At 32.1% G+C, this 26679-nt stretch overlaps 1 protein-coding gene across 3 annotated transcripts in view; it reads right to left on the bottom strand.

Annotated features, from left to right (window-relative positions):
- Positions 1–25787, bottom strand: part of LOC127736432 (orexin receptor type 2-like) — a 65130-nt gene extending 39343 nt beyond the window's left edge. The window contains exons 1-3 of one of the 3 annotated variants that reach the window (XM_052246980.1): positions 25150–25787; positions 12094–12466; positions 6203–6326 (exon numbers count right to left, since the gene is read on the bottom strand). In XM_052246980.1, the coding sequence (XP_052102940.1) occupies positions 6203–6326; positions 12094–12466; positions 25150–25518 (866 nt within the window). In that variant the 5' untranslated portion in view covers positions 25519–25787. Of the gene's footprint in view, positions 1–6202; positions 6327–12093; positions 12467–24421; positions 24548–25149 lie in introns of those variants that run through there. The other 2 variants (XM_052246987.1, XM_052246996.1) reach the window with 2 other exon arrangements.
- Positions 25788–26679: the final 892 nt, after the last annotated feature.

Genomic DNA, 26679 nt, shown 5'->3' with positions numbered 1-26679 from the left:
TGTTATATTGAAGGAAGCCATTCTAAATTCAAGAACGTGTATTATATATATGTTGACGCAAGTAAAATCAATTAGCTAAGTACTATGTATCGACGTATATTAAAACGAATTTATATGTGTCGACTTAAGATATAACAAAGTCCCAAGTAATATGTGTCGACGCCTTCCTTTCTCATGATCATTAACGTATATTTACTTTATTTATACTTTTGATAATACAATAAAGAGAACGTCAATGAGCTATATTTCTATTGGCTATCTGAGTACAATGACAATGATGGCTTTGTCAACAGTTTATAACACGCAAAACTGTTTTCAACACGCACATGATGCCATAAGTGATGGGTTGGCTGTGGAAAGTTTGCCTTCAAGACTACTTCAAAAGAACTTGGGAAATGACGATATACACATCCCCATTAAAGCTAGCGAAATCGTTGGATAACACAAAAGACAAAATAAATAACACATTACAATAATACTACATGCATGTTTATATTATTACCCATAAGGTTTCTTCCATAGAATCGGAATTTTTCGTATATAATCACAGAACCACGAGTTAATAAAAGCAGTGGTTGTCATGAGTTAGGATCAAACTATTTCAAAATGAAAAATAAAGCTATAACGCCTGAATGCAAACAAAAAATTATATTCCAAAATCCCTTTAAATACAAGTCCATTATTTAATATAGAAAAATTCTTAAGAGTTTTTTCTATTTGAAAAAGAACGTATTAGTTGTAATTCTGTCGTAGCTTTTAACATGAACATTACTTTTTCCAAATAATTTTGAAAGCTATACTGGCTTGACAGCTTTCAAAATTACTGAAAAAAGCTTCTTTTTCTTTTGATAATATAGCTACTTTTCATAAAGACAGTGTCGGTGAGCTTGTTGCTGATACTTTATATTGTACGTAATGATCCGATGTGGCGGGGAAACATAGCTACCTTATATTATGACAGTGTCCATGAGATAATTGTTGATACTTTATATTGTACGTTATGATCCGATGTGGCGGAGAAACGTAACTACCTTATATTATGATAATGCCCGTGCGATGATTTTTGAGCTTTATATAGTACGTAATGATCCGATGTGGCGGAGAAACATAGCTACCTTATGTTATGACAGTGCCCGTGCGATGATTGTTTGAGCTTTATATTGTACGTAATGATCCGATGTGGCGGAGAGACATAGCTACCTTATGTTATGACAGTGCCAGTGCGATGACTGTTTGAGCTTTATATTGTACGTAACGATCCGATATGGCGGGGAAATATAGCTACCTAATGATATGACAGTACCCGTGCGATGATTGTTTGAGCTTTATTATATTGTACGTAACGATCCGATATGGCGGGGAAACATAGCTATATGATGGTATGATACTAAACCCCTAACGGGAAGGATTGTGCCTGATATTCATATGATGAAGACATAATCTTTCAATCAGTTTAATCGAAGTCTGGAGCTGGCATGTCAGTTAACTGCTAGTAGTCTGTTGTTATTTATGTATTATTGTCATTTTGTTTATTTTCTTTGGTTACATCTTCTGACATCAGACTCGGACTTCTCTTGAACTGAATTTTAATGTGCGTATTGTTATGCGTTTACTTTTCTACATTGGCTAGAGGTATAGGGGGAGGGTTGAGATCTCATAAACATGTTTAACCCCGCCGCATTTATGCGCCTGTCCCAAGTCAGGAGCCTCTAGCCTTTGTTAGTCTTGTATTATTTTTAATTTTAGTTTCTTGTGTACAATTTGGAGTTTAGTATGGCGTTCATTATCACTGAACTAGTATATATATTTGTTTAGGGGCCAGCTGAAGGACGCCTCCGGGCGGGAATTTCTCGCTGCATTGAAGACCTGTTGGTGACCTTCTGCTGTTGTCTGTTCTATGGTCGGGTTGTTGTCTCTTTGACACATTCCCCATTTCCATTCTCAATTTTATACCTTATATTATGACAGTGCCCGTGCGATTACTCCTGATACTATATATTGACTTATCGATCCGATGTGGCGGGGAAACCTAGCTACCTTATGTTATTACAGTCTCCGTGACAATTTGAAAAAAAACTATGAATAAAAATGATTGTACGATGATGCGACGGTGACAGTCATTTTAACCCGCAATCTGAATTTTCATGATACAGAACGCAGTTTGTCTTGACCACCTGTGTAATATTTCATTTTTTTTTAACTCGAATTATTTAAACTAAGAAATCGATCTTAATTGCGGTCATTGAGAAAACGTGACAAAAAATAAGTCAGATGATGGAATTATTATATTTTACTTCTATGGTCAGACTATACCTAGTGAATGGTAATATGAACCACATGAGGAACACATTTTTAAGTGAGATAATTCTCATAACAAAAATATTATTGATATCCTTCTACAGGTCGACAATGGCCAAGATTTTCGCCTTCTGCTTTCATGTGCTTGGGTACAGAAATTTGATATTGTTTATTTCGTTGATTGCAGTGACTATTCAATGTTCTTTATTTATACAACATATTAAAAACTACTTTGCTAGTATAATAATGATGTAATTGAAGTTATCAACTCTGATATTGAAAACGATAAATGAAATAATCTATTGGAACATACTATGATAGTTTGACAATACGATACACCCTTAAAATGCCCGTAGTAGTGGGCAAAAGAATGTGTGACGCCACTTTACTAACGTGTTGTCAAGCAGCTTAAGATCATTTCTAAGAGGCAAATATGATACATTCAGGAGTTTCAAACAAAGTAACATGCAAAAATAACTCAAAAGACTGATTTATATGAATCAATACTCAAACAAAACAAGCGGGACATGTATGATTTCTAAATTCTTGGTTAGTTGTTTAACTGATTGACTGAAGTCAAGTTGGATCAATATTCAACATTAAATTTTGTTTTTCTTTAAAGAAAACCCAACATTTTCTTTAAATAATTTTTTTTTAAATTTAATAATTTTTTTTCAATTTTCATATTTTCAACATTCAACTTTCGTTTTTCAACATTCATCATTCGATTTCAAAATTCAACATTCAATTTCAATATCCAACATTCGTTTTTCAATATTCAACATTCGTTTATCAACATTCACCATTCGATTTCAACATTCAATTTCGTTTTTCAACATTCAGCATTTACATACACATTCAGGAATATGGCAGTTGTGATCAGACAGTCCGTTTCTATGTATGTTGACGTTTGCTTTTGTTGTAGTTCAGTGTTTCTGTTGTTCTGTTGTTTTCCTCTTAATGTGTTTCCCTCGGTTTTGGTTTGTTACTCGGATTTGTTTTTGCTTAATCGAATTATGACTATTGAACAGCGGTAAAATACTGTTGCCTTTTTTTACCATTCGTTTTTAACATTTAAATTTTTTTTTTTTTCAAAAGTTTTTTTTTCAACATTCGATGTCAATATTCATTATTCAAATTTTCAATATCTAACATTTAAAGGTAGAGTTACGAACCTTTACAAAGGTATTGGGTACTAATCGGACAGATATATAATCAGCAAAGATCTTATATCTTGACTGGTAAATTCAATAACAGACATGTGTTGCTTACAAAAAATCCAGACGTATTCTAAAATATCAAAACAATGGAAAAATCAAACGAAGAAGGCCAAAATGGAAACAAAATGGTGTCATATACCGACACAATAAAAACAACTGCAACTGATGGTATCAAACCGGTCCTTATTTAAAACGGAATTTACAAACGTTTAAAGTTGAAAAACGAATGTTGAGGGCTGTAAAACGAATGTTGAATGTTGAAAATTGAATGTTGAAAATTGAAAGTTGAATCTTATAAATCGAATGGTGAAAATTTGAATGTTGAAAGTTTTAATCGAATGTTGAAAAAAGGGGAAAAAATCTAAATGTTGAATGTTGAATGTACAAAAAAAGAATGTTGGATATTGAAATCGAATGTTAAGTTTTCTATGTTGTGTTTTGTGTACAGTTGTTTGTCTTTTGGTCTTTTTTTTGTCATGGTGTTGTCAGTTTATTTTCGACTTGTGAGTTTGAATGTCCCTTTGGTATCTTTCGGCTGTCTTTTTGAATGTTGAAAATTGAACGTTGAAAATTTAAAGTTGAAAATTGAATGATGAAATTGAATGTTGATAATTGAATGTTGAATGTTGAATTTATATATCGGATATTGAAAATTCAATGTTAAAAGTTGAAAGTTGGAATCGAATGTAGACAAAGAAATACAGTTTTTTTAATGTTGAATGTTGAACATTGAACATTGAATGCTATATTTCGAATGTTAACTGTTGAGATCGAATGTTGAAAATATGAACATTGAAAACAGAATAATTGATTGTTGAATATTGAATGTTGACTAGAATCGACTTGACATCGGGTACTGATTGAATATGTCAAGTATTCATTAATAAATAGATTTTAGGAAAGGAAAACAAGTGACACTCATTGAATGAAAATTAATAAGCATTTCAATGTTACATTTTAAACATGAAGTTGTCCTTTTTTTGCTGTTAATAAAAAAAACTAAATAAATGAAAAACATAATTGAATGTTAAATGATGAACAGAACCAAATTGACATCTGTTACTGATTTGATATTTCAAATATTCACAAAAAATCAGGAGAATTCAGACTAACTTTAGGATACACGTGGACAAAGTTATGATTCTTGTCATCAAAAGCGCAATAATGACGTCACAATTATACTTCATCCGTAAAAAATCTTGCCAAACATGATGACTTTGTGAATACTATAAGTTATCTACATCAAGAATGTATCCCCGATCTTAGTCCAAATTGAGCGATTTACTTGGAAATTCGAGCACAAGGTGTAACGTGAAAGCAACATATTATTTATTATTCAAAAAGGTTTTATTAAATTTGGAAATTAGAAATTTTTTTAAGGGGTGTATGGTACTGCCTTTGGTAGAACCCTACATGTAGTCAAATATAAGACGCTTTTAATCCAGAGGCAGAGAAACTATAATAAATCAAACTTGGCTCGAGATGTCGCGAGCGTTACGTCATAGACACGCTTGACGTCAACGTGGGTCATATGCATAACTAGTCCCATTCATTGACGACGTGGTAGCCAAGTGATGCATTTTTAAAAATGAATGACAATTATCGGCATTAAAGGATATAATTGTTAGTGAATTACATATCTAGTTACAGACATCATGGATAATCTATAGAATTCAATTTTGCACTGGGAACAACAACGAAACTAAAGAAAACTCGCGTGATGTTGCCCGCATATGGCAAAATCATTGGTTCTTTATTCATATAATTTACACCACGTAACTTTTGCCCCCTGATTAAATTACTTCCCTTAGTTGTAAATATAAAAACGTAAATCATATCAAATTTGCGGATAATCAAGTCTTTTTCTGTCTTGGATATAAAACTAACGTGTCTTTGAAAACTTCCTTTGGCAGATATTTACAAATCGGTTGAGTAATTCTAAGAAAACTGCTTAAAATTTGACTATTTACGACATAGGAAGGATGAAATCATCATGTCTTTAAGAGAATTTGGTCCAAAACTCAAGAAAACAGGTGAGATAAAAGTTTTTTACGCTAAAAATGCAAACTGCAAGATGTTTCCGTATATGCGGACAAATCATGAAAAATTTCTTCTGATATCTTCTATTTTGAATCTTGCTTTTTTACGAATTTTCGTTAGATAGCAATTATACTACGGTTATGCTTCCGATTTTCAAACTGAAAAGACCGAAAATTTTCAAGTAGACAATATTCATTTGTACACGAACAGAAGGCAAAACAGATGTACAATTAACCTATATGCGGACAAATTGTTGATGGCATAGAAATTGGCATATTAATTTACATAGTATTAATTGTTTGGACATGTATTATCCTATTATAATGACTTACATAATGATATGGCAATATGGCCGCTATGCAAATTTGCAAAGAACTCAAAATGTTGCCATGTGGGGGTAATAGGTAACAACGTCTGGGTAAATGGGTTAAAAACACCCGGGGCTATGGTTTTTTTAACGACGTGTCGTTAGCCAATCGAAATCCGAGAAATATACCAAGCCAGAGTTAAAAGGTTTTCTTTTATATATATATTTGTTTAATAAACACTTTTGATAATTACTAAATCTATTTATTATCTTAATTCTGTTTTTATTTACAGGCCGAAGTTGACCCTTCGTGACCCTTCTGTACTGATAACCTTACCTGAATATATTACTCAAATAAACAGGAATGTAGCAAATAAAAAACACAATAACTACAACGATCAACATCCGGGCAGTTCGTCTTCTCGCTCGGGATTGTATCGTTGCTGCTGCCGATCTACTATCTGAAATGACAATAATTTACATTAAAAATTATGTAACTGCTTACAAACACATTATAATTCATTTATGATGTCTATAGTTAAGATAAAGATTTATCTGTTCATTATTTTCTCAAACGGAACATCATATGTAAGGAAGTTTTCATGCTCTTTGATGAATTGCTTTTTGTAACCGTGGATTATATAACAAATAGTGAGGAATCTTATTGAGGAATCTCGCTGGTGGCTCTCGCTATCAGTTTTTGTTTGTCCGTTGAGAATTTGGCACAAGTAATTGGTGTTTGATCATCAGACAACTAGTCTACTTCGTTGATATCAGTCATGACTAGACAGTACTCATGTGGTTTACAGCTTGAAGATGGCGTTTGATTGCAGATGTGTGTTGTTGCTTAAGAGAGTCGAATCATCTCGAAGAAAATGAGAATAACTTATACAGTTTTTCCTATGCAAAAGTCTCGAAAGTAATACCAAAATTACTGTCTCTTATCATCCTATCTAAGCTTTAGCAGTTCTAAACATGGCTATAGAACAACACACACACAAGAAAGAAACCAACAAAGAATTTTGAAGGTTTGCAAATGGTCTTCGGCATAATACCATTGTCTATATAATATGTAAATCGCTAAACCCCCCTGATCAAAACTGACACTTGTTTAACAAAAGATACAAAATAATGAACCCGCTATATAACAGGAAATACAAAGCAATAGTAACCAACGAACCCTCTATATAACAGGGAAATACAAAGCAATAGTAACCAATGAACCCTCTATATAACAGGGAAATACAAAGCAACAGTAACCAATGAATCCTCTATATAACAGGGAAATACAAAGCAACAGTAACCAATGCACCCTATATATAACAGGGAAATACAAAGCAACAGTAACCAATGAATCCTCTATATAACAGGGAAATACAAAGCAACAGTAACCAATGAACCCTCTATATAACAGGAAATACAAAGCAATAGTAACCAACGAACCCTCTATATAACAAGGAAATACAAAGCAATAGTAATCAATGAACCCTCTATATAACAGGGAAATACAAAGCAACAGTAACCAATGAATCCTCTATATAACAGGAAATACAAAGCAATAGTAACCAGTGAACCCTCTATATAACAGGGAAATACAAAGCAATAGTAACCAGTGAACCCTCTATATAACAAGGAAATACAAAGCAACAGTAACCAATGAATCCTCTATATAACAGGGAAATACAAAGCAATAGTAACCAGTGAACCCTCTATCTAACAGGGAAATACAAAGCAATAGTAACCAGTGAACCCTCTATATAACAGGGAAATATAAAGCAATAGTAACCGTTGAACCCTCTATATAACAAGGAAATACAAAGCAATAGTAACCAACGAACCCTCTGTATAACAGGGAAATACAAAGCAATAGTAACCAATGAACCCTCTATATAACAGGGAAACAGTTCACGATCAAGACAATTAAAGAATAGTATCAAGAAGGCAATAAACGATCAAGACAATTTAAAAATAGTATCAAGAGGGCAATAAACGATCGAGACGAATAAAAAATTAGAATCTAAAGGATAATAAAAAATCGAGAAACAAAACAATAATATCGAGAGGACATTAAATTATCGAGACTAGAAAATATAGTATCGAGAGGACATTGAATTATTGAGACTAAAAAATATAGTATCAAGAGGACATTGAACGATGGAGACACATTCGTAGAGTTTCTGGAAGACAAATAAAATTATAAACGGACATGTGCATGAACCAATTCAATGGAAATACATTAATACTTCCATATATAGATAATAGAAATGTACATAGTCCGTATGCTATTTAAACAGAACGACTTTATTTGGGGTGCATATCGTTAACAAATCATGTAAAAGTTGAAGTTACTGTCGGTATTATATTGAGAGGCTTACCCGGAACACCTCTCGGTTTTTGCTGGGAAATCGCATTACCAAAAGGCTTCAATTTTGTATGTTGGCAGTTTTATACGTTTGTTGCCATTGTTCCTTACACTTATATATCACTGCTTAAGATTTGTCTCGACCTCTGGATTTTTTATAATATATACACAAACAAACAAAAAAGAGGTATGACTGACAGCATACAACGACAAGCACTGAATTACAGGCTCCTGACTTGGGAAAGGTTTACAGAATTGGGCGGAGTTAAACCCTTCTCTTAACCCTCCCCTAACCTATGACACTGGTACAATATCACAAGTTAAGAACGAACTGTAAGAATAATTTGAGAAAGGCTTGAATTATCAGATCGACACAAAGCTGTTACTGAAAGCTAGTTCAACAAAGTACCGATCTAAGGGTACTCACAGTTACTGAAAGCTAGTTCAACACAGTATCGATCTAAGAGTACTCGGAGTTACTGAAAGCTAGTTCAACAAAGTACCGATCTAAGAGAACTCACTGTTACTGAAAGCTAGTTCAACAAAATACCGATCTAAGAGTACTCGCTGTTACTGAAAGCTAGTTCAACAAAGTACCGATCTAAGAGTACTCACAGTTACTGAAAGCTAGTTCAACACAGTATCGATCTAAGAATACTCGGAGTTACTGAAAGCTAGTTCAACAAAGTACCGATCAAAGAGTACTCGCAGTTACTGAAAGCTAGTTCAACACAGAATCGATCTAAGAGTACTCAGAGTTATTGAAAGCTAGTTCAACAAAGTACCGATCAAAGAGTACTCGCAGTTACTGAAAGCTAGTTCAACAAAGTACCGATCTAAGAGTACTCGCATAAACTGAAAGCTAGTTCAACAAAGTACCAATCTAAGAGTACTCGCAGTTACTGAATGCTAGTTCAACAAAGTACCGATCTAAGAATGCTCTCAGTTACTGAATGCTAGTCCAAAGCCATTTACAACTAATAAATAAATCATGTCAGACCAAAACATGTTGTGTTTTGGGTTGATGTCTTATGGAACCTATACCCAACATCGCATTCTACTGGTTCGGTATCCGCTACCTATTATAAAGACATAATGTCGAGAATTTTTTTTTTATGTAATATACTAATATATGACTAGATATAAATTAATGTGTATTGAATTTTATGAAAAACAATGTTCATCTATTATACATAGAATGTTGGGTATAACAATACTCGCGTGTACACCAAAAGACGAGATCTGTCCCAGACAAAGTCAAATATTTTTTAAAAAGTCATATTTCAAGTACAAAAAAAAGCTGCACACATATGCAAGCTTTGCATTAAAATGATTATTTCAAAGGAGACTGTGTGACTTAACTATTTAAACATTATCCAACATTATTTGCTTATATCTATATTTCATTATTATTTTGTTGTTGTTTTAGGAAAGGATTTTTTGAAGAACTCCTTTAGAAAATAATACCTTAATTAAATGTGTTATTTGTAAAAGGTTACACACTACAATTATCATTTGAAACGCTGCATTTAACAAACTGTTTGAGATTTAAAAGTTATTCAACATATGAATACTAATCTTATGCACATGTCATTTAAATAATTACAACTTATATTTCACTTTATCACAAAAGGGAATAAAACAAACAATCAATCTCGATCTATTGGCGAAAGTTCAAATCTGTTTGGAAATATCAAACTTCAAATCTTTGAAGTTAATTGACTTTAAACTTCTGAAATTGGAAAAAAGAACTGATTTCTATTATTAGATAATTTTATTTAACATCAAAAACCCTTTATGGTATCAAATTTATAATTGAAAGATTTCTCTTGATAGCTATTAAATTAAATGGAATATTTTTGTTGTTGCGGAAATATTTATCTGTAGCTAGCTCACATTAGTTAATAAATAAAATATCGTGGAATTGATAACCAAATCATAAAATCTTTTCTCGCTACTTAAGATAGGAAACCTTTTACTTTGATGCTTAACAACATTCATCAAAACAAAAATAACATTGTTGGTTCTAGATATGGTCTGATAGTGTTTATCTTCGCCTTTTTTCCTCATAATTTCATTAATTTAAAAAAATATGATTTCTTAAATCTGTTAGGTACATACAATCGAAGTCCGTCTTCTCGTGAAATAGTACACACACATTTGATTTTTCCCCACACTTTAAACTTTACACGAATATTCCTGATTTCAAACTTCAAACAGGTTAAAAGCATTATTTCAAATTTGTTTCATTAATAGAATAATGTCCACCAATTGTACTGTACTGAAATTTACACTATCAAGAATGGGCCTCGCTGGCCGAGTGGTCTAAGTAGTCGAACTACTGCATCACTAGCCTGTCAACACTGAGGTTGTGAATTCGAATCCGGCACGTGGCTGGTGTGTTCGACTCCAACATTAATTGACTAGGATCGTAAGTTTTCCAACCGATGGTCGGTAGTTCTCTCCGGTCCCTCAGGCTTCCTCCGCCAATAAAAACTGACCGCCACGAAACAGCACAAAAATGATTAAAGTGGCGTTAAACACCAATCTATCAATCAAAACGATTGCCTTTTTATTGCAATAGACACAATCCCGGCCTTTTTTCTCGTGTATCACCGATAACACTTATCACACAAGACAAAATCTGTACATTTATTTGTATAGAAAAATAATAAATATGTGGTGTAGCTTTAACTATTGGTTTATAAGTTTGGGATTTTGAAATATTTTGGCCTCGAACATCACTGAAGAGTCTTTCATTGTCAATATGTGCATCTGTTGCATTAATTTGTACCGTTATAGAGGCCAATTTCTGGGTTATCCAGTGGTGTACTGGAAAATGATCATTTAACAATTAAACTTTTAAACGGTACTGTTATAGCTGTTTTCATTGAGCTAATGGCGAAGACGCCTTCTCCATGTACATGCAGTATATTACCACAGAAATAAGGATTATAACTCATTTGATAAAATATATGCCTTAAGTGTGTAAGTAGGAATGTTGTTATAAAAGTCTAATGTCAAATAATGTACAAATATAACTTTGCAGTCAGCTAGAACGCAACAACCTCAAAAAGTGTCTGTCTTTATGACACATTCGGAACATAAAAATGAAGATATATAGTTTTAGTTTTCTTAATTGATCTTCCAAAACGCTAATGGCAAACAGTAAGACAGATAGATAACACATGCCTGAAATAACTCTCTTCTTTTGTTAGGATGATGAGAGGTAATACATTTCTCAATATTTTTTTATTTTCTTCTAAGAAGTAATATACCCACATTAAGGGTTATATTCTGACTAACAAAGTACCATCAATAAATAGAAGGATATACTTTCCAGGTTTATCTATAGACTAACATAGAAACATCAATACACTGAAGAATATGCTTTCCAGGTTTATCTAGAGAATAACATAGCATCATCGATAAATTGTAGGATATACATTCCAGGTTTATGTGTAGACTAACAAAGTACCATCAATAAATAGAAGAATATACTTTCCAGGTTTATTTGTAAACTAACATATCATCAATGAATGAATATGATATGCTTTCCAAGTTAATGTATACACTAACATAGCACTATCAATGGATAGTAGGCCATGCTTTCCAGGTTTATCTAAAGACTAAAACAGTTCCATCAATAAATAGTAGAATATGCTTTTCATGTTTATGTATAAACTAACATAGTACCATCAATGAATAGTGCGTTGATGTCATCTCGATCGTGATTTTTGACATGTGTGCTTCTTACGTGTAGCAAATACTCGCTCGCTTCGATTATTATCTAGTCTGTAAGGTCAAAATTTTCCTGTTGTGTTATTTTTCATAAATATGAATTTAAGTACACCAGTCATACTTACCTAGTGCAACAGAACCGGATGTGCTGCTTCTCCATAAACATAAAGCGATGCGAATGTATGTATATGTCATTATAAGGAATGGAATCAGGAAAAACACCACCATCAAAAATATCTGGAATATGTATTCTTGGTTGAAATCGGATGATACACAACTTGTTAGCAATACAATTGATGCAGGAACTAAATCATCATGAATTGATGTCATAAAAACCAGATATGGACACGAAGACACTAGGGAAAGTATCCATATAATCAGCACAGCAAGGGCTGTTCGGAACCTGGAGCCTCGGAAAGACAATGGTCGGCAGATAGCTAAGTATCGTTCAACTGATATAGCAGTCAAGGTCACCACAGATACTAGCACACTGACACACTAAAAAAATAACAATAGTTAAATAGTTAAGAAGGTACTATTATATATTTGCAATGTCCGTTATCCTGTAAAGCTGGTATACATGCATTTCATCGAGTACAAAAATACAAGTATCAAATACAATAAAGCGAAAATAGAGTGTTTGGTATTTCTACTCAGGTAATTTTAAATAGAGTAAGATCACAAAGTGAAAAAACTGAATTTCCCCTGTATAAAACGCTTATGTATATTCACTGAACTACTGAAATCGTCATTTATCTATTTATGTACATTTAAAGGGGCTGAAACTGATTGGAGACTAATTTTGTACTAGAGTGATGTCAAAAAAATTATCTCTATCCCTCTCCTTAAATCAAAGAATTGAGACATTGTAAAAATACAAAATTTGTCTCATAATGACATTTCTTCATTAGAATTTGAATATGCAACTGCTTTTATCCTAAGATATGTTTGCCGCAAGATGTTTTGTACAAAGATGTAAAATTACCTTTTTAAGCAAGAGTGTTGTTAAATATATGATTTAACAAACTGTAAAATGATTTTTTCGTCTGAAGTTTGTTAATTATGACAAACGGCCTGCATTTGAATAGACTCGTAATAGATACCAAGATTATATTTTGTTCGCCAGACGTGCGTTTCGTCTACAAAAGGCTCATCAGTGACGCTCGAATCAAAAAAGGTAAAAAGACCAAATGAAGTACGAAGTTGAAGTTCCAAATTTCCGAAAGGTTTTGCCAATTACAGCTAAGGTAAACTATTCATTATGTGAGTAGAGTAAATATACTCATTTTTTTTTATAAAAAAAATATAACTTTCTAATACCTCCGTTAAAAAAAAGAAATCTTCGATAACAAAATCTAAACAAAAGTTTAATCTTTCATCGATAATTATTTGAAAGTTTCGGTAATTATAATTACGGAAAGATATATAAAATCCATAGAATATTACATAATAATAAAAACAAAGATGTCAGTGATGTTGATTTTTAAACACAACATCATAGATCGCGTTTTCAATACAGGCGACTATCATGCATTAAAAGGGGGAAAGGGGGGGGGGGGGGGGGGGGTGAAGATAGCATTAGGTCTCAATCATATCATAACTAAATTCAATTCTCGTTTTAAATACTGCAATGGTTCTCTTATCTATCTGAGATTATGTCAGTGACCGATAATAAATTGAGAGAACCAATGTATTTATTTCGCATGGAGATAATACATATACAGTTCATTGTGAAAATATTGACAAGCAGATCCCTGATGTGCAAACTCGTTAACCCATTTTGAAAATACAAACCAAGAGAAAAAAACACTCTGACAGAATCGCATGAACGGAACGAGATCGGGTGCGTCGACAGAGTATGTGTATGCAAGCATCACCGACCATGCAAATCTAGACTCAGATTTGGGAATACGACACAATCGGTAAATTTAAAGATCAGACGAATATTTTGATGTCTTTTAAAAATCTAAGACCGCTTAAATATTTCACTCTTGAGGTGAATTCGTGATGATAACCGTAAAACTTGTGTAGTATAGACTTTCTCATTATCCTGCTGGAGGAGTTTAAGCGTTAAACCACAATCAACCAGGCGTTGGTTCATTTCCCTCAGTAACTTTTGATAATCAATTTAGTATAGAAATGTTAATTGTTTTGCTATAACTGTCATCAAAATTGTAACCACATGACTATTGACTGTCTAGAAGAATCGTAGCTCATTAAATCATGTCATTTTTTATGGTTTAACTGCCAAGTCCTGGGAAAAAAACCTTACTGAATTATGCTAACATTTTTCTGTAAATTAATGTTATTTGCAATTCTTTTGAAAATAGATCAAGGGTGTTTATTCAGATTCTAAATAGGTTTTTTGTTTTCTTTTGTTTAGAAAAATAGTCCGAGGACATATTTCCTCCGATTCGGGCACAATTAGAATAATATATATTCTTCCTAATTCTGTAGCATATAACAATAAGGAGAAATGGTGTGTTTCAAAAAAAAATGTTTAACAAAAATACCGAACTCCAAGTCAAGTTCAAAAAGGGGAAGTTCATAAAAACTGACAAAATCAAATGTTACCAAGCAACGGAACAAGTGGAAAACATTATCCTGCCCGTCAACAACTAAACATTATCCTGCCCGTCAACAACTAAACATTATCCTGCCCGTCAACAACTAAATATTATCCTGCCCGTCAACAACTAAACATTTTCATATAACAACTGTCATATTCCTGACTTGGTACATGTACTTGTAAATGAGAAACTGTCCACCAGAGACCAAATGACGCGGATTAAACAACTACAATCACCGTTCGGCCATCACCAAGCGGAAACCCATACCGTACAAAAAGATATAAAGGCCCCGGCATGAAAACATGTGAAACAGTTCTAAAGAAAAAATTCAACTCACTGATTTATGCTACAAACAATAAACGGAAAACAATTATGGCAGACAACAAATATCAATAACCCTTAAATTACAGGCTCCTTACTTGAGACAAAGACTTACAGAATGTTGTGGTGTTAAACATGACTGAGAGGACTCAACTCTAGCCTGGACATTGATGTTACAGCATAAGAACAATCTGTAAAAACCAGTTGATATTGGCTTGAATCAAAAGACCGATAATATTCTTAAAAACTATGAACAAAAAACGACACAAAGACCCACTCGCAGTTACTGAAAGCTAGTACAAGGACCAATTTCAAATATTGATTTAAATAAACCATGATTACCATGAAAATATAGATTCAGTGTAAAGACGTCTTAAACAATCTGAAAGAAGCATGACCTTGTGCAGTTCCAAATATAAGTCACTTAACAGGATGAAGAACCGTAAGTGTTCAAAGCTGGAAAGTCAGACATATTTAGTTATGAAAAAAGTAAAATAACAATAACCGAACTCCAAGGAAAATTCAAAAAACGGAAAATCTCTTATCAAATGGCAAAATCAAAAGCTCAAACACATCAAACGAATGGAAAACAAATGTCATATTCCTGACTTGGTGCAGGCATTTCCTAATGTAGAAAATGGTGGATTAAGCCTGGTTTTATAGCTAGCTAAACCTCTCACTTGTATGACAGTCGCATAAAAATCCATTATATTGACAACAATGTGTGAACAAAACAAACAGACATAATAGGTAAAAATGTCAAAAATATGGATACAGCAGTCAACATTGTGTTATAATCTTAATCACTATATAAAACAAACAACTATGTCAACAAAGAAAAACAAAACTGAATTATACTTTCAAAAGTAAAATCAATGTGACTCTTATATCTAAAATGACATGCTCTTTTAGCAACATCACCGTAATAATTTGAATGTGATATGCAGTTTGTAATGAGTTTCTACAAGTTCTTCCGAACCAAATGTTCGTATCTCTGAAATAAATTTTATATAGTTTTAAAGTAAAATGTGGTAACGAAATCCCTGACTTGTTTTTCAAGTAGAAAAAAAAACGTTTTAAGCAGAAACGTGTCAGTTGTAGGTACACTTCTTCGTTGTATAATTTGATGAACTATTTAAAACGAAACTTGTTTCAATTTTATTGACATCAAAACTGACAACTTATCACCATCCACTGTATAGAAGAATCAAAGTTGATTGGATAACATCTTTTATGTGGTTTAATTACAAAAACTTGCAACTTTTATTGCTTTCAATAGGATGGGTATCAGTGCAGCATTAGTTTACAAATTTATCAAAGGAGTAGAGCTGGTCAGATAACACATTAAATATCATTCTTTGTGAAGGGTTAATGATTCTGTCAAGAATTAAAACAGAAATAGTTCAATTTATGTAGTGTATGAATAAAAGGTGATGTGTGGTATACTTCAATTGGACAGCGACTAAATTTCCAACCACAGACCAAGTTTACCTCGCCCTGAGTCTACAACAAGCTAAGTTATGAGTAAATGCTGCCGTCAATACAAAATGTAAATATTTAGATACATGTATAATGAAGGACAACAACTGGCAAAGTTCGTGTGACGTAATAAACAAGTCTTTTTTTTTTAGATAACATGTTTTCTTTAATTATGTAGGGCAATTGTCCGTATTTCACGCTGTAGATTAAGTGTATGTATTTTACTCTGACGTGTGTCGTATAAAAGTTGTACGAGAATAGATAGTAAAGAAACGTAAACTGTTGATTATTGTTACCTATGGGAAGTGTTTAGTCTGTGTTTACTGTTCGTTCTTCGCGCTAGCTATGGCATTTGGTATTCAACATCAAAGTTTGATTGTTTAATTGCTGAACACTTGAGGAGGTTCTCTGTCTAGAACATCTTCAAGGAAAATACTTTTGTAACCATTACTATTTGAGGCTCTCTGCCAAGATGTTCTAGATAAAACAAGGAAAATATTCTAATTTACAGACACTCCTTGAGGTTCTCTGCCTAGGTGTTCTAGTTCATACAATAATATGACACATGACACATGACACACAACCGTCGTTCAATTAATGGAAAACTATCCTGTTCACAGAAACAATGAACACTTATGTGCACGTCGTACATGTAATAGAAACAGAATTGTTAGACATTCACATGATTAAAACATCAAAATGTTACTATTTATAATTTACCAGCGGAATGTTGTTTAGATAAATGAGAAAGTTAAAAAGTAATTACAAACAGAATATATTTAAGAACATCGTTATCTAATTGCAGCAACTGCAAATTAAGGTTAGAACTATTACTTAAAGAAGGTCAAAACATCAAGTATCTGGAGGCTCAGAAATTTAAGAAAAAGCCAATAAAAAATGGTGGCGCCTGAAATAGAAAACAATACAGATGAGATATAACATTAACTTTTCTTTAAAATATGGACACAAAGTAAAGTTGATACGCACTCTCAAAATATGCAGAAAAAATATATTCATGACTAAATTTTCTAATAATTTAGTGTAATTTTTGCATGTTTGATAAAAAACTCAAAATTTCGCATTTATATACTTTTCCGAAAGAAAACTTGACTTTTCAATGAAAAGATATATTTTTACACGAGCTTTTTCATAGTAAAAAAGGGGGTCCATGTGATTGTTTTGGTTCTGATTTTTACCTATGAGCAAAAAAAAACTTTATTAGCACTAGAAAGCTCTTTCCGTTTAGGCGCTTAATAACGTCGCTGCATTTTCTAAATGCAACACTGTTGTACACGATACAGACATTTGAGCCGGAGATAAAACCAATCAATGCCATTTATTGGAACTTTAAAGTAAATAGACTTTATTCGCCTTGAGCCTTATGTCCCGCAGTAAATTTCACTTACTTTCATACACACCTGTCGTCTTCATTGGCAACTTTTTCAAATTCACGTAAATAATTTGATGTCAGTATTTTTTTGGATAAAAAAATAATCATAGAAAACACATGACTTTTAAACCAAATCCTACACAGGTTCTCGATAATTGGCAATTTAAAATGAAAAGAATTTGTAGCGTATGACTTCAGAAAAGTTGAGTCAAAATTTTTATTCATTTCAATCACTTTTAAAAATAATTATGCAATAAAGGATTCCAAAGAAATCAATGTAGGAAGTTGTAATTTTGACGAGTTTTAAATGCATACGGAATTTCAAATAAAACCGAAATACCGCCCAATTGTGTGTACTTTGCCTACAGTACGAACTGTTTAAAGTTTTCATTATTTTTTTAGCGTTTCTTTAAATACATTTTGCTGTGTGTATACATAGATAAAAAGAGATATGTGGTATGTATTATATCAGCTCTTTAAGGTAGTATTGGGTACAAACCAAATATAAAAGAACTTTTTTCATACTTTGCGAAAATGTAACTCTGTATAGTTCTATTTCCAAAAAATAAAATAAAAATTTCACATTTTCAGGTCACCGATCATGTTTTTTATGCTTCAATGATTGTAAATAGTTTACACATTTTCTAAGAATTCATTGTAAAATGAATTATGATGTGAAAGAAGAGAAAGATTAATGACAAAATAGGATACGATAGCTCTTACAAAATACTTTTAGAAAATTCAAAAATATTAATGGGGTAATCGTACTCTTTTCTTGCTAGAATACAAAATGGAAAATTTACTGTACATTGGTTTATGAACTTAGAATATCTGAGTTATTTGTACTTATGACTTATGTTTAAAATTTATTAAATCAAATAAAAATATTCTGTATTTGTAAAAACAGTCATACTTATAAGATTAAATCATTTGATTTTCTTCGTTTAAATGAATTTAGTATTACAAATGAAATATAGTCCTCCCTTAAAATCTGGTTTATTAAAACAGATGCGAGAGATACCAAAGAGACAATCAAAATTCATAAGTCGAAAAGAAAAGGACAAAACTATGTACAAAATCAACAACGTAAAGACTAACAACAGTCTACAAAACACTATATACTATTAGACCCATCCAAAACCAAGGTCGATCTCAGGTTCTCCGGAAGGAGTAAACAGATCCTGCTCCACTTGTGGTACCCGTCGTGTTGCTTATGGTATGTAAACATTTGATAATTAGTCTTATTAGGTGATGGGACAATCGTGGAAAAGTGGACGGGGGAAAAATCTAGACCAATTGTGTATTTTGTGTTTTTTTTTTAAATTTTAGACGGCGGAATACCCTTATATTACTCAAATACACATGTGAACACTTCTAAACGAATCGGAAAGTTTTGAAATGAGTTTTGAATACACATAATCTTAATTGGACCGAGTTTAACGTACAAAAGTATGATAACTTATGAAACATTTGGCCGTGAACCCAATGTAGGATAACCTGAGCTGACTTTGTTTTGTTGCATCACATCAAAGGTCGTTCTACCATTTTAAACAACCTACAATGCATGTGTAGTTTCAAAACATTTCTAAATCTAGAAAAGATGTATGATTTCCAATGAGAAAACTATCAAGTGTTTTGGGTGTTCGCAAAACTATTTGTAATTTGCTGGTTATTTCTTATATAACTTTAGTTTTAATCTTTCATTTGATTTTTGATTATTACTCAAAATTTAAAAAGTATTTCTCAGTTTCAGTTTTGAGCCATCTGTGTGCAGTTATAATTTGGTTACATGTTCTGATAATACTGCAAAATGTTGTTACAGCCTAAAAGTACACACATAAAGCTATGATATCGTAAAAAATTAAGATCGAAAGACATTTTTAAAATTTCCTTAGTGTGAAATGAATTCAGGGGAACTTGAATTGGACCTACTTTTTTGTAAAATATATCGCCTTTCGACAGCTAAAACTAAACAGGACAATTTCTGCCCTTTAACATTAAGACAATACAAATATTGATAAGACTTGGATCATATTGTCTGGTATACGTGTTACTTCTGGTCATAAATAATGGAAAAATAACAAGTTTCCAATAAATACACACGTCTCTTTTTTCATATCTATCTTAAATAATTTCCGTATGATCTGGTGATTTATTTTCGTTGAATATGATAAAGTAATAATGAGATAACTTAAGGTGCTTATGAAATAACTTGCACACTTAAATCAATTAGACCGTATGTCTGGTATCAAATCTGTTTGCCAAATTGAACAGTTGCTGCCAATGGTATCATTATTTTCTCAGACTTCGTCTATTTATTCTCTTTCACTTTTGAACTTTGTCACACCAAATGACAGACTAGTTGTTGACTTTTCCCGGCTTTACAGAAATGAACTTGTAATGCCAATCGTAGGAATGTACTTTGAGTGGCGTGTAATGAACTTGAGAGTATCTTCTAGTTAATTGTTTTGTAGTATAAGTAGAGGTATACAACAATCAGCACTAAGGATTTGTCAACATTTTATTGTATTAAAGCTGTCGTTCGGCATAAGCTGATTGAATAACACTTGAGTTAAAGCAGCTAGTATTTCTTTCTCGTATCGACCTTGAAATCGGATTTTCAGAACAAAATACTCTCATTGTTGTCTTCGAGTCTTAAGGAAAATCTATTTAAACTTTATGAAAACAATCTTCAAAAATCGTCAAATTTCAAATCAGTCCAGTCATTTACAGGTAAACTTTATTTTATTCGTCAAAATAGTTGAATTATTGAAGTAACCTTGGTATACCTGTTAGTACATATTTTTTATATAACATATATATATGACCATGTTATAAAAATAAGGAGATGTGGTATGATTGCCAATGAGACAACTATTAACTAAAGTTAAAATGAAGTGGATGTAAGCAACTATAGGCAACCGTACGGCCTTCAACAACGAGAAAAAACCCCATACCGTATAGTCGGCTATAAAAAGCCCCGACATGAAAAATATGAAACAATTCAATTGAGAAAACTAACGGCCTAATTTCTAACAAAAGAATTTACGAAAAGCAATTATGACAGACATGAACGACAACCACTGAATTACAGGATCCTGGCTTGGGACAGGCACATAATGAATGTGGCAGGGTTAAATATGTTTGTGAACGCTCTTCCCTCCGCTAACCTTGGACAGTGGTGAAACAGCACAACATAAGAACAAACTATGAAAATCAGTTGAAAAAGGCTTAACTCATCAGATCAGGACGTGGCAGGGTATATATCTATCCCTCATCCCTAACAACAAAAAAGACACTAAGTACAGATCTGAGAGTACTCGCAGTTACTGACAGCTAGTTCAAAGCCAATAACAACTAATTAAAAAAAATCATGTATCTAAGACTAAAATATCGATCAGTAGACATCCAACATCAAATGGATTTATTGTAAAGACGTCATAACAATCAGAGAAAATCATAACCTTGTGCAATGCCAAAATATAGGTATCGACAGATTGTAGTACCGTGAAAGTACATATGTGTAATATTTAGTATGGTTTTAATTTACTGATAACAAAATCAATATTAATACCAATAATGTTATGTTTTGTTTTGTTAGTTTGTATTGTATATTAGTTTGCGATTCAATGCAAGCATTGTTCAAACTTACATCACATAATACTTTTTTAGTTTTATTCTAGCAAATAGGAACAAGTCAACATGATTGGTTAAGACTCTAAAAGGGTTACATCGCACATTGCAATAAAAATCAACACGAAATTTGTAGTTGCCGTTTTCTCTTCCTTTCATTGTCGTAGTTGAACCTTAAACATATTTTTTCTTTTGTTCTGAGCCAAACTTCAAACTGAACCAGACAGCATCTAAACTCTGCTTTCAGTTCAGTACAAATCTACAATTACATTCGATTTCTACAGGTCGCCGAGAAAGAGACATGAATCTCTAAAGAGAAATAATATATTTATGGAATATTTGTAGTTTTAATGGATGTAATGTTACCAAAGCGTCTATCATACTGAGACAGGCAACAATAGATGACGTTAACAAGCAGTGCAAGTAACAAGACAATGTTGTTAAATAATTATCATTGTGGTAAGAATCAGATGCGTTCTAATTCCCTTCGGAATCAATATTTAAATGACATTTAATGTAGTAATACCTTAATTGTTGATTTGATTTGATTATCTCAGCATGACCTGGAAGTCTTACTTCTTAATGAAGATAATTCAAAGTTTTCATGATTGTAAGCTGAAGGCAATGTGAAATGGACTTTTATCAACATTCTTTTGACAAGAATCTTGAAACGTAATAGCAAAACTTTGTAATTAAGACTTTTCAAAATTTCCAATGGCTTCGAAGACATCAAATCACAAATTTAATCAACTTCTGTCTAAATTGAAATATAGACGTACTTCAGAAAAACCACTAAATATCTATAAACGTATTCTTACTGAACGCTGACACCAAGCTAACCATCACTTTACAAGTGTAAGAAGCATATTAAATACAAAGTAAGAGGCATGGCCAGAGTAAAAAAAGTGAATTAATGAGACCTGTATAATACATTGTACTTAAATTACCAGCTGAATGTGTGAAAACTCAACCATATAACAATGGTTATTGTTTTCTCCTGAGAAAAAATATATGGCCATCATGCCCGGTCAGTACATTGATTATATATAAAGTTGACAGTGAAATAGTTGCTCTTTTTTAGAACTTCTCCAAACATTTAAACCTATCGAATGTCAATATTATTTGATATCCAAATATCTAACATGGTTTATTTGACGATTAATTGGCTTCACCTAACAAACACAGCCCTGACATTCGATGCAAGTAATTTAATGTTATAAAATTTATAATCAAACTGAAATGTTGTTATATCATAATAAAAATCAAAGAAAAAATCAAATCATACATGAAATATCAGTTTCTTCCTGATAGAATTCTAAATGAGGTAGAAAATCATGCAGTAATGAAACATTTTATGTAAAAATATACCATTGCAGCAGAAAACATACAGAAACATGCATGTTTCCCCATATCAAAAGTACAACTTTTGATGTTACAACTTATAGAGGAATAAATACTGTGTGTCTGTAATAATTGTGTTTATTCACTTAATGTGTTTTTATCAAACTTATTCAATATGCATATGGCATATATTGGTACACAGAACATGTGTTTTTGTCCAAAAGACTTTCTGTAATAACTTTCATCCACACACGCATGTAAAAATGTGTTGAAGAAAAATTGTATAATTTTATGCATTATAAGCATGTTAGTGAATGGGTACAGACTTCCAAGTAAATGGATACTCCCATAGTATTGTTATAACACGAAAATTATATAGGCCAAGGTCAAATGAACAAAAGTTAATGTTATTGTACAACATATCTAATTCAAGGAAGTTTTTATTGTTAGAGAATATATAAAATCGACTACAGGTATGTGAGTAATATAACCGGTACCCGTATGGTGACTTGTTATTTTTCATATCTTTGCCATATAGAAGTCTAATTGACAATCTTACCACATCATCCTTTTTATATTTCCAAAACAAATATTTAAGGTGACCAGGAAGGTAGAGCGATGTCTTTTGTATTATTGATATCTCATTGTGGTACCTATTACATCTTATTCATACCATTTTGCATTTGAGGATATTGCAAATTGAAATAGCTTTAATATTAAAAATATGCTCAAAAACGGCAGTTTCGAGTCTTGAGATTATGTCTTTTCCTTCCAAAATATTTCATGTAAAATTGAATGTTCTCATGGAAAGTGTTTCATTGACTAATTTGATTTCTCTATACGACATGTACGACAAGAGACAAACGGGATTATTGATAGGTATAAAGAACTCTTGGACATACCTATACCTTAGTAGTAGAACTTGCTAGTCATTGACATTTATCATCATTTTTTGATTGAGTGATTGAAAAACAGTATGGACCATCCAACTCTTAGTGTATATATAGACTTTTTTAGATTTCAAGTAAAGTTTGACAGTGCATAGTATTTTATGAAGTGCCGTATATATATTTATCCCGCACTACAGTTCTCCAAACAGTAGAGGAATCATACATAACAATAACAAGTGGCTTATTTTATACGAGTTGAAAATTTTCATCAAAGATGTGACGATCTTTTTCTATCTTAATATTCATTTATATAATCATTATTATTCCCAATATAATAATGTATTGTATTCTAAATTATTACTATCAGAAGAAGTATTTATTTATTTATATAAAAAAAAAAAATGAAATCGGATTCGAAAAATTCATCTGAATTTATTTCGTTTTTTAATACACTCGAGAAACCGGCTTCACTAATAATGAACCAGTTCTAACATCGTGCCAGCAACCAATGATTGTTTATTTTATATGACAACTTACAACGTGGAACCCTTGAAAGAACACGTGACAGTACTTCACAAGTCTTTAAAGTTCTAATTAAAGAATGCGCCAAAATACTAATTATATTCACGAGGTAAAACAGATAATTCACTTTGAAGAGTTGTAAACTTTTTAAGCTTTTTCAAATATATTTGTAACAGTAGAACCAATTCAGATTTCCCAAAATAAACGTATTACAGTAAAACCAATTCACCTTTCCAAAATATACATATATTAGTAGAACAAATTCAACTTTCTCTTTTGCATATTTAAGCAAATGAAATTAACTAACCAATTCAGCATTTCCAAAAATAAACGTTTATTACAGTAAAACCAATTCAGCTTTTCTAAATATACATGTAACAGCAGAACAAAAATATACGAATCACTGTCGTATTAATTCAGCAAAAATCAAAACATGGCCAAACCACAATCAGAGAGTTAAATTAGTTTTTAAATACTCACAGGACGTAAACGGTGATACATTGGGCCCATGTAAAAAACTCTCCTGGGGCTAAATACGATTTTGTTTCATGGACCAATATATGTTTTTATACCCCCTTATAAGTCACTAATAAGACAACCTTTCCATGACGATCGTATCTATTCCTATCTCGATATAATAAGATTTGTACAAGTTATTATTGTTATAAAAATGTAGTCCATTACTAAAGAAAGATATACAAATGTATAGATAAAAATCATTTCCGTAACATAGACAGGTTGTGAAAAGAAATTTATGTACTCTTTTGTTGCCATCTGTTGTCAAAAATACTTTAGAATAAAATCTATACGTTAAGAACGAAAAGTAGAGATTTTTAATTAAAAAGTAGCAAAGTATTATTTATTCTTTCTCGCAGAGAAAGATATAACTTGTTTTAACACAATAACTACTACCTGTTGATATGTAACAATTGTGAGAGAGAGAGAGAGAGAGAGAGAGAGAGAGAGAGAGAGAGAGAGAGAGTTATTTTCATACATTACGTAGGTTTTGATAAATTTTTAAGACAAAACACCTACCTGTAAATATGTAACAATCTTACACATTGTCTCCCCAAGGAACCATGTCTGAGCAATATCATGTATAACGGTTGGTGGCAAACATACAAGTAGTACCAAAAAATCAGCTATGGACAAATTGACCAAGAAAAAGTTTGTCGTATTCCGCAAGTGAACATTACTCCATACAGCGTAAAACACGAGAATGTTACCAATTAAACCAAATATAAAAACTAGGCTAAATAACGCAATATAAATCCATTCATAAAAATTCGGAAAAATATATTTCATTAGAATTTGGAATGCTTGGTCAGTTTTATTATGTCTGTCCAAACATAAAAGATCGAAGTGATGACAATCCGTTACGGTGGTATTATTCGTGCCGTTCATTCTGAATTATGTTACGTATCGATTCTCTTCCTTCTTTAAATACCCCCACACTAATCGTCATATATATCAATCATCCAAACATATTTAAAGATTCACAAGAATTTAATTAACAAATTACAATCTGTTTCGAATAAATATAAAAACTGCATGTTCATCAACAGAGTAAATAAGATTATCTGGTAAATTACAGAAATGTAATAACGGAGTATCTTCCTAGAACTCTACGATAATTGATACTTCACTTAAGAAGTATTTCAAACTGTCACGCAGATTGACTTATTAATACAAGGAGTCGAGATTATGTAAATCGAGGATACTTCTGACATTAGATATGAAATATTCTCAATTAATACTCTGTAAAATAAATTACTTTAGAAACACAAAACCATTTAATTGCTTTAAAAGCATGAATGCTAACCCAATATCATGAAATGTAGTTTCAAATTTAAAATCAAATGAACCCTGCATTACATAATAAGATAGTCTTACAAAAAATAATATCTTAAACATATAATAAAACCGTCTTTCTTTTGTGCATGTTACTTTAATTTTTTTATAATTGTATATGTCAATGTTCAATTACATTAAAGGACAAGTAATACGTATTAGTAACGTATGATTTTTTATTGAATATTGTATGTATTTAGAATTTGTTCAACTACATCTGAATATCGATTTTTTTATATAGATTTTATACCTTAAAAGAAACAATTAATAAAAACAGTGCACTAGTTAAAATAGTTTTGCTTTCGAAACTTATCTCACGAGCATACCTGATAAAAATGCAAGACACAGACAGTGCAGACACAATAATTGTTCTCACAGAAAACCATATAATTTTGGTGCTGAGTCAGTTCCGCTGTTAGTGGACAATCAATACCAGAGTCAGTACTGCTGCTGGTGAACAATCAATCCAAGAGTCAGTTTCGCTGCTAGTGGACAATCAATACCAGAGTCGGTACTGCTGCTGGTTAACAATCAATCCAAGAGTCAGTACAGCTGCTGATGAACAATCAATACCGAGTCACTACCGCTGCTGGTGTAAAATCTATCCATGTGTCAGTTCCACTGCTGATGGACAATCAATCCCCGAGTAAGTACCGCTACTGGCAGACAATAACCAATTCCTGAGTCAGTAACTCTACTAATGAACAATGCATC

Source organism: Mytilus californianus, unplaced genomic scaffold (genome assembly GCF_021869535.1).
Source record: "Mytilus californianus isolate M0D057914Y unplaced genomic scaffold, xbMytCali1.0.p SCAF_1, whole genome shotgun sequence".
Classification (NCBI taxonomy): Eukaryota; Metazoa; Mollusca; class Bivalvia; order Mytilida; family Mytilidae; genus Mytilus; species Mytilus californianus.
The sequence above is the reverse complement of the archived record's forward strand: the minus strand, read 5'-3'. Positions and strand labels throughout refer to the sequence as shown.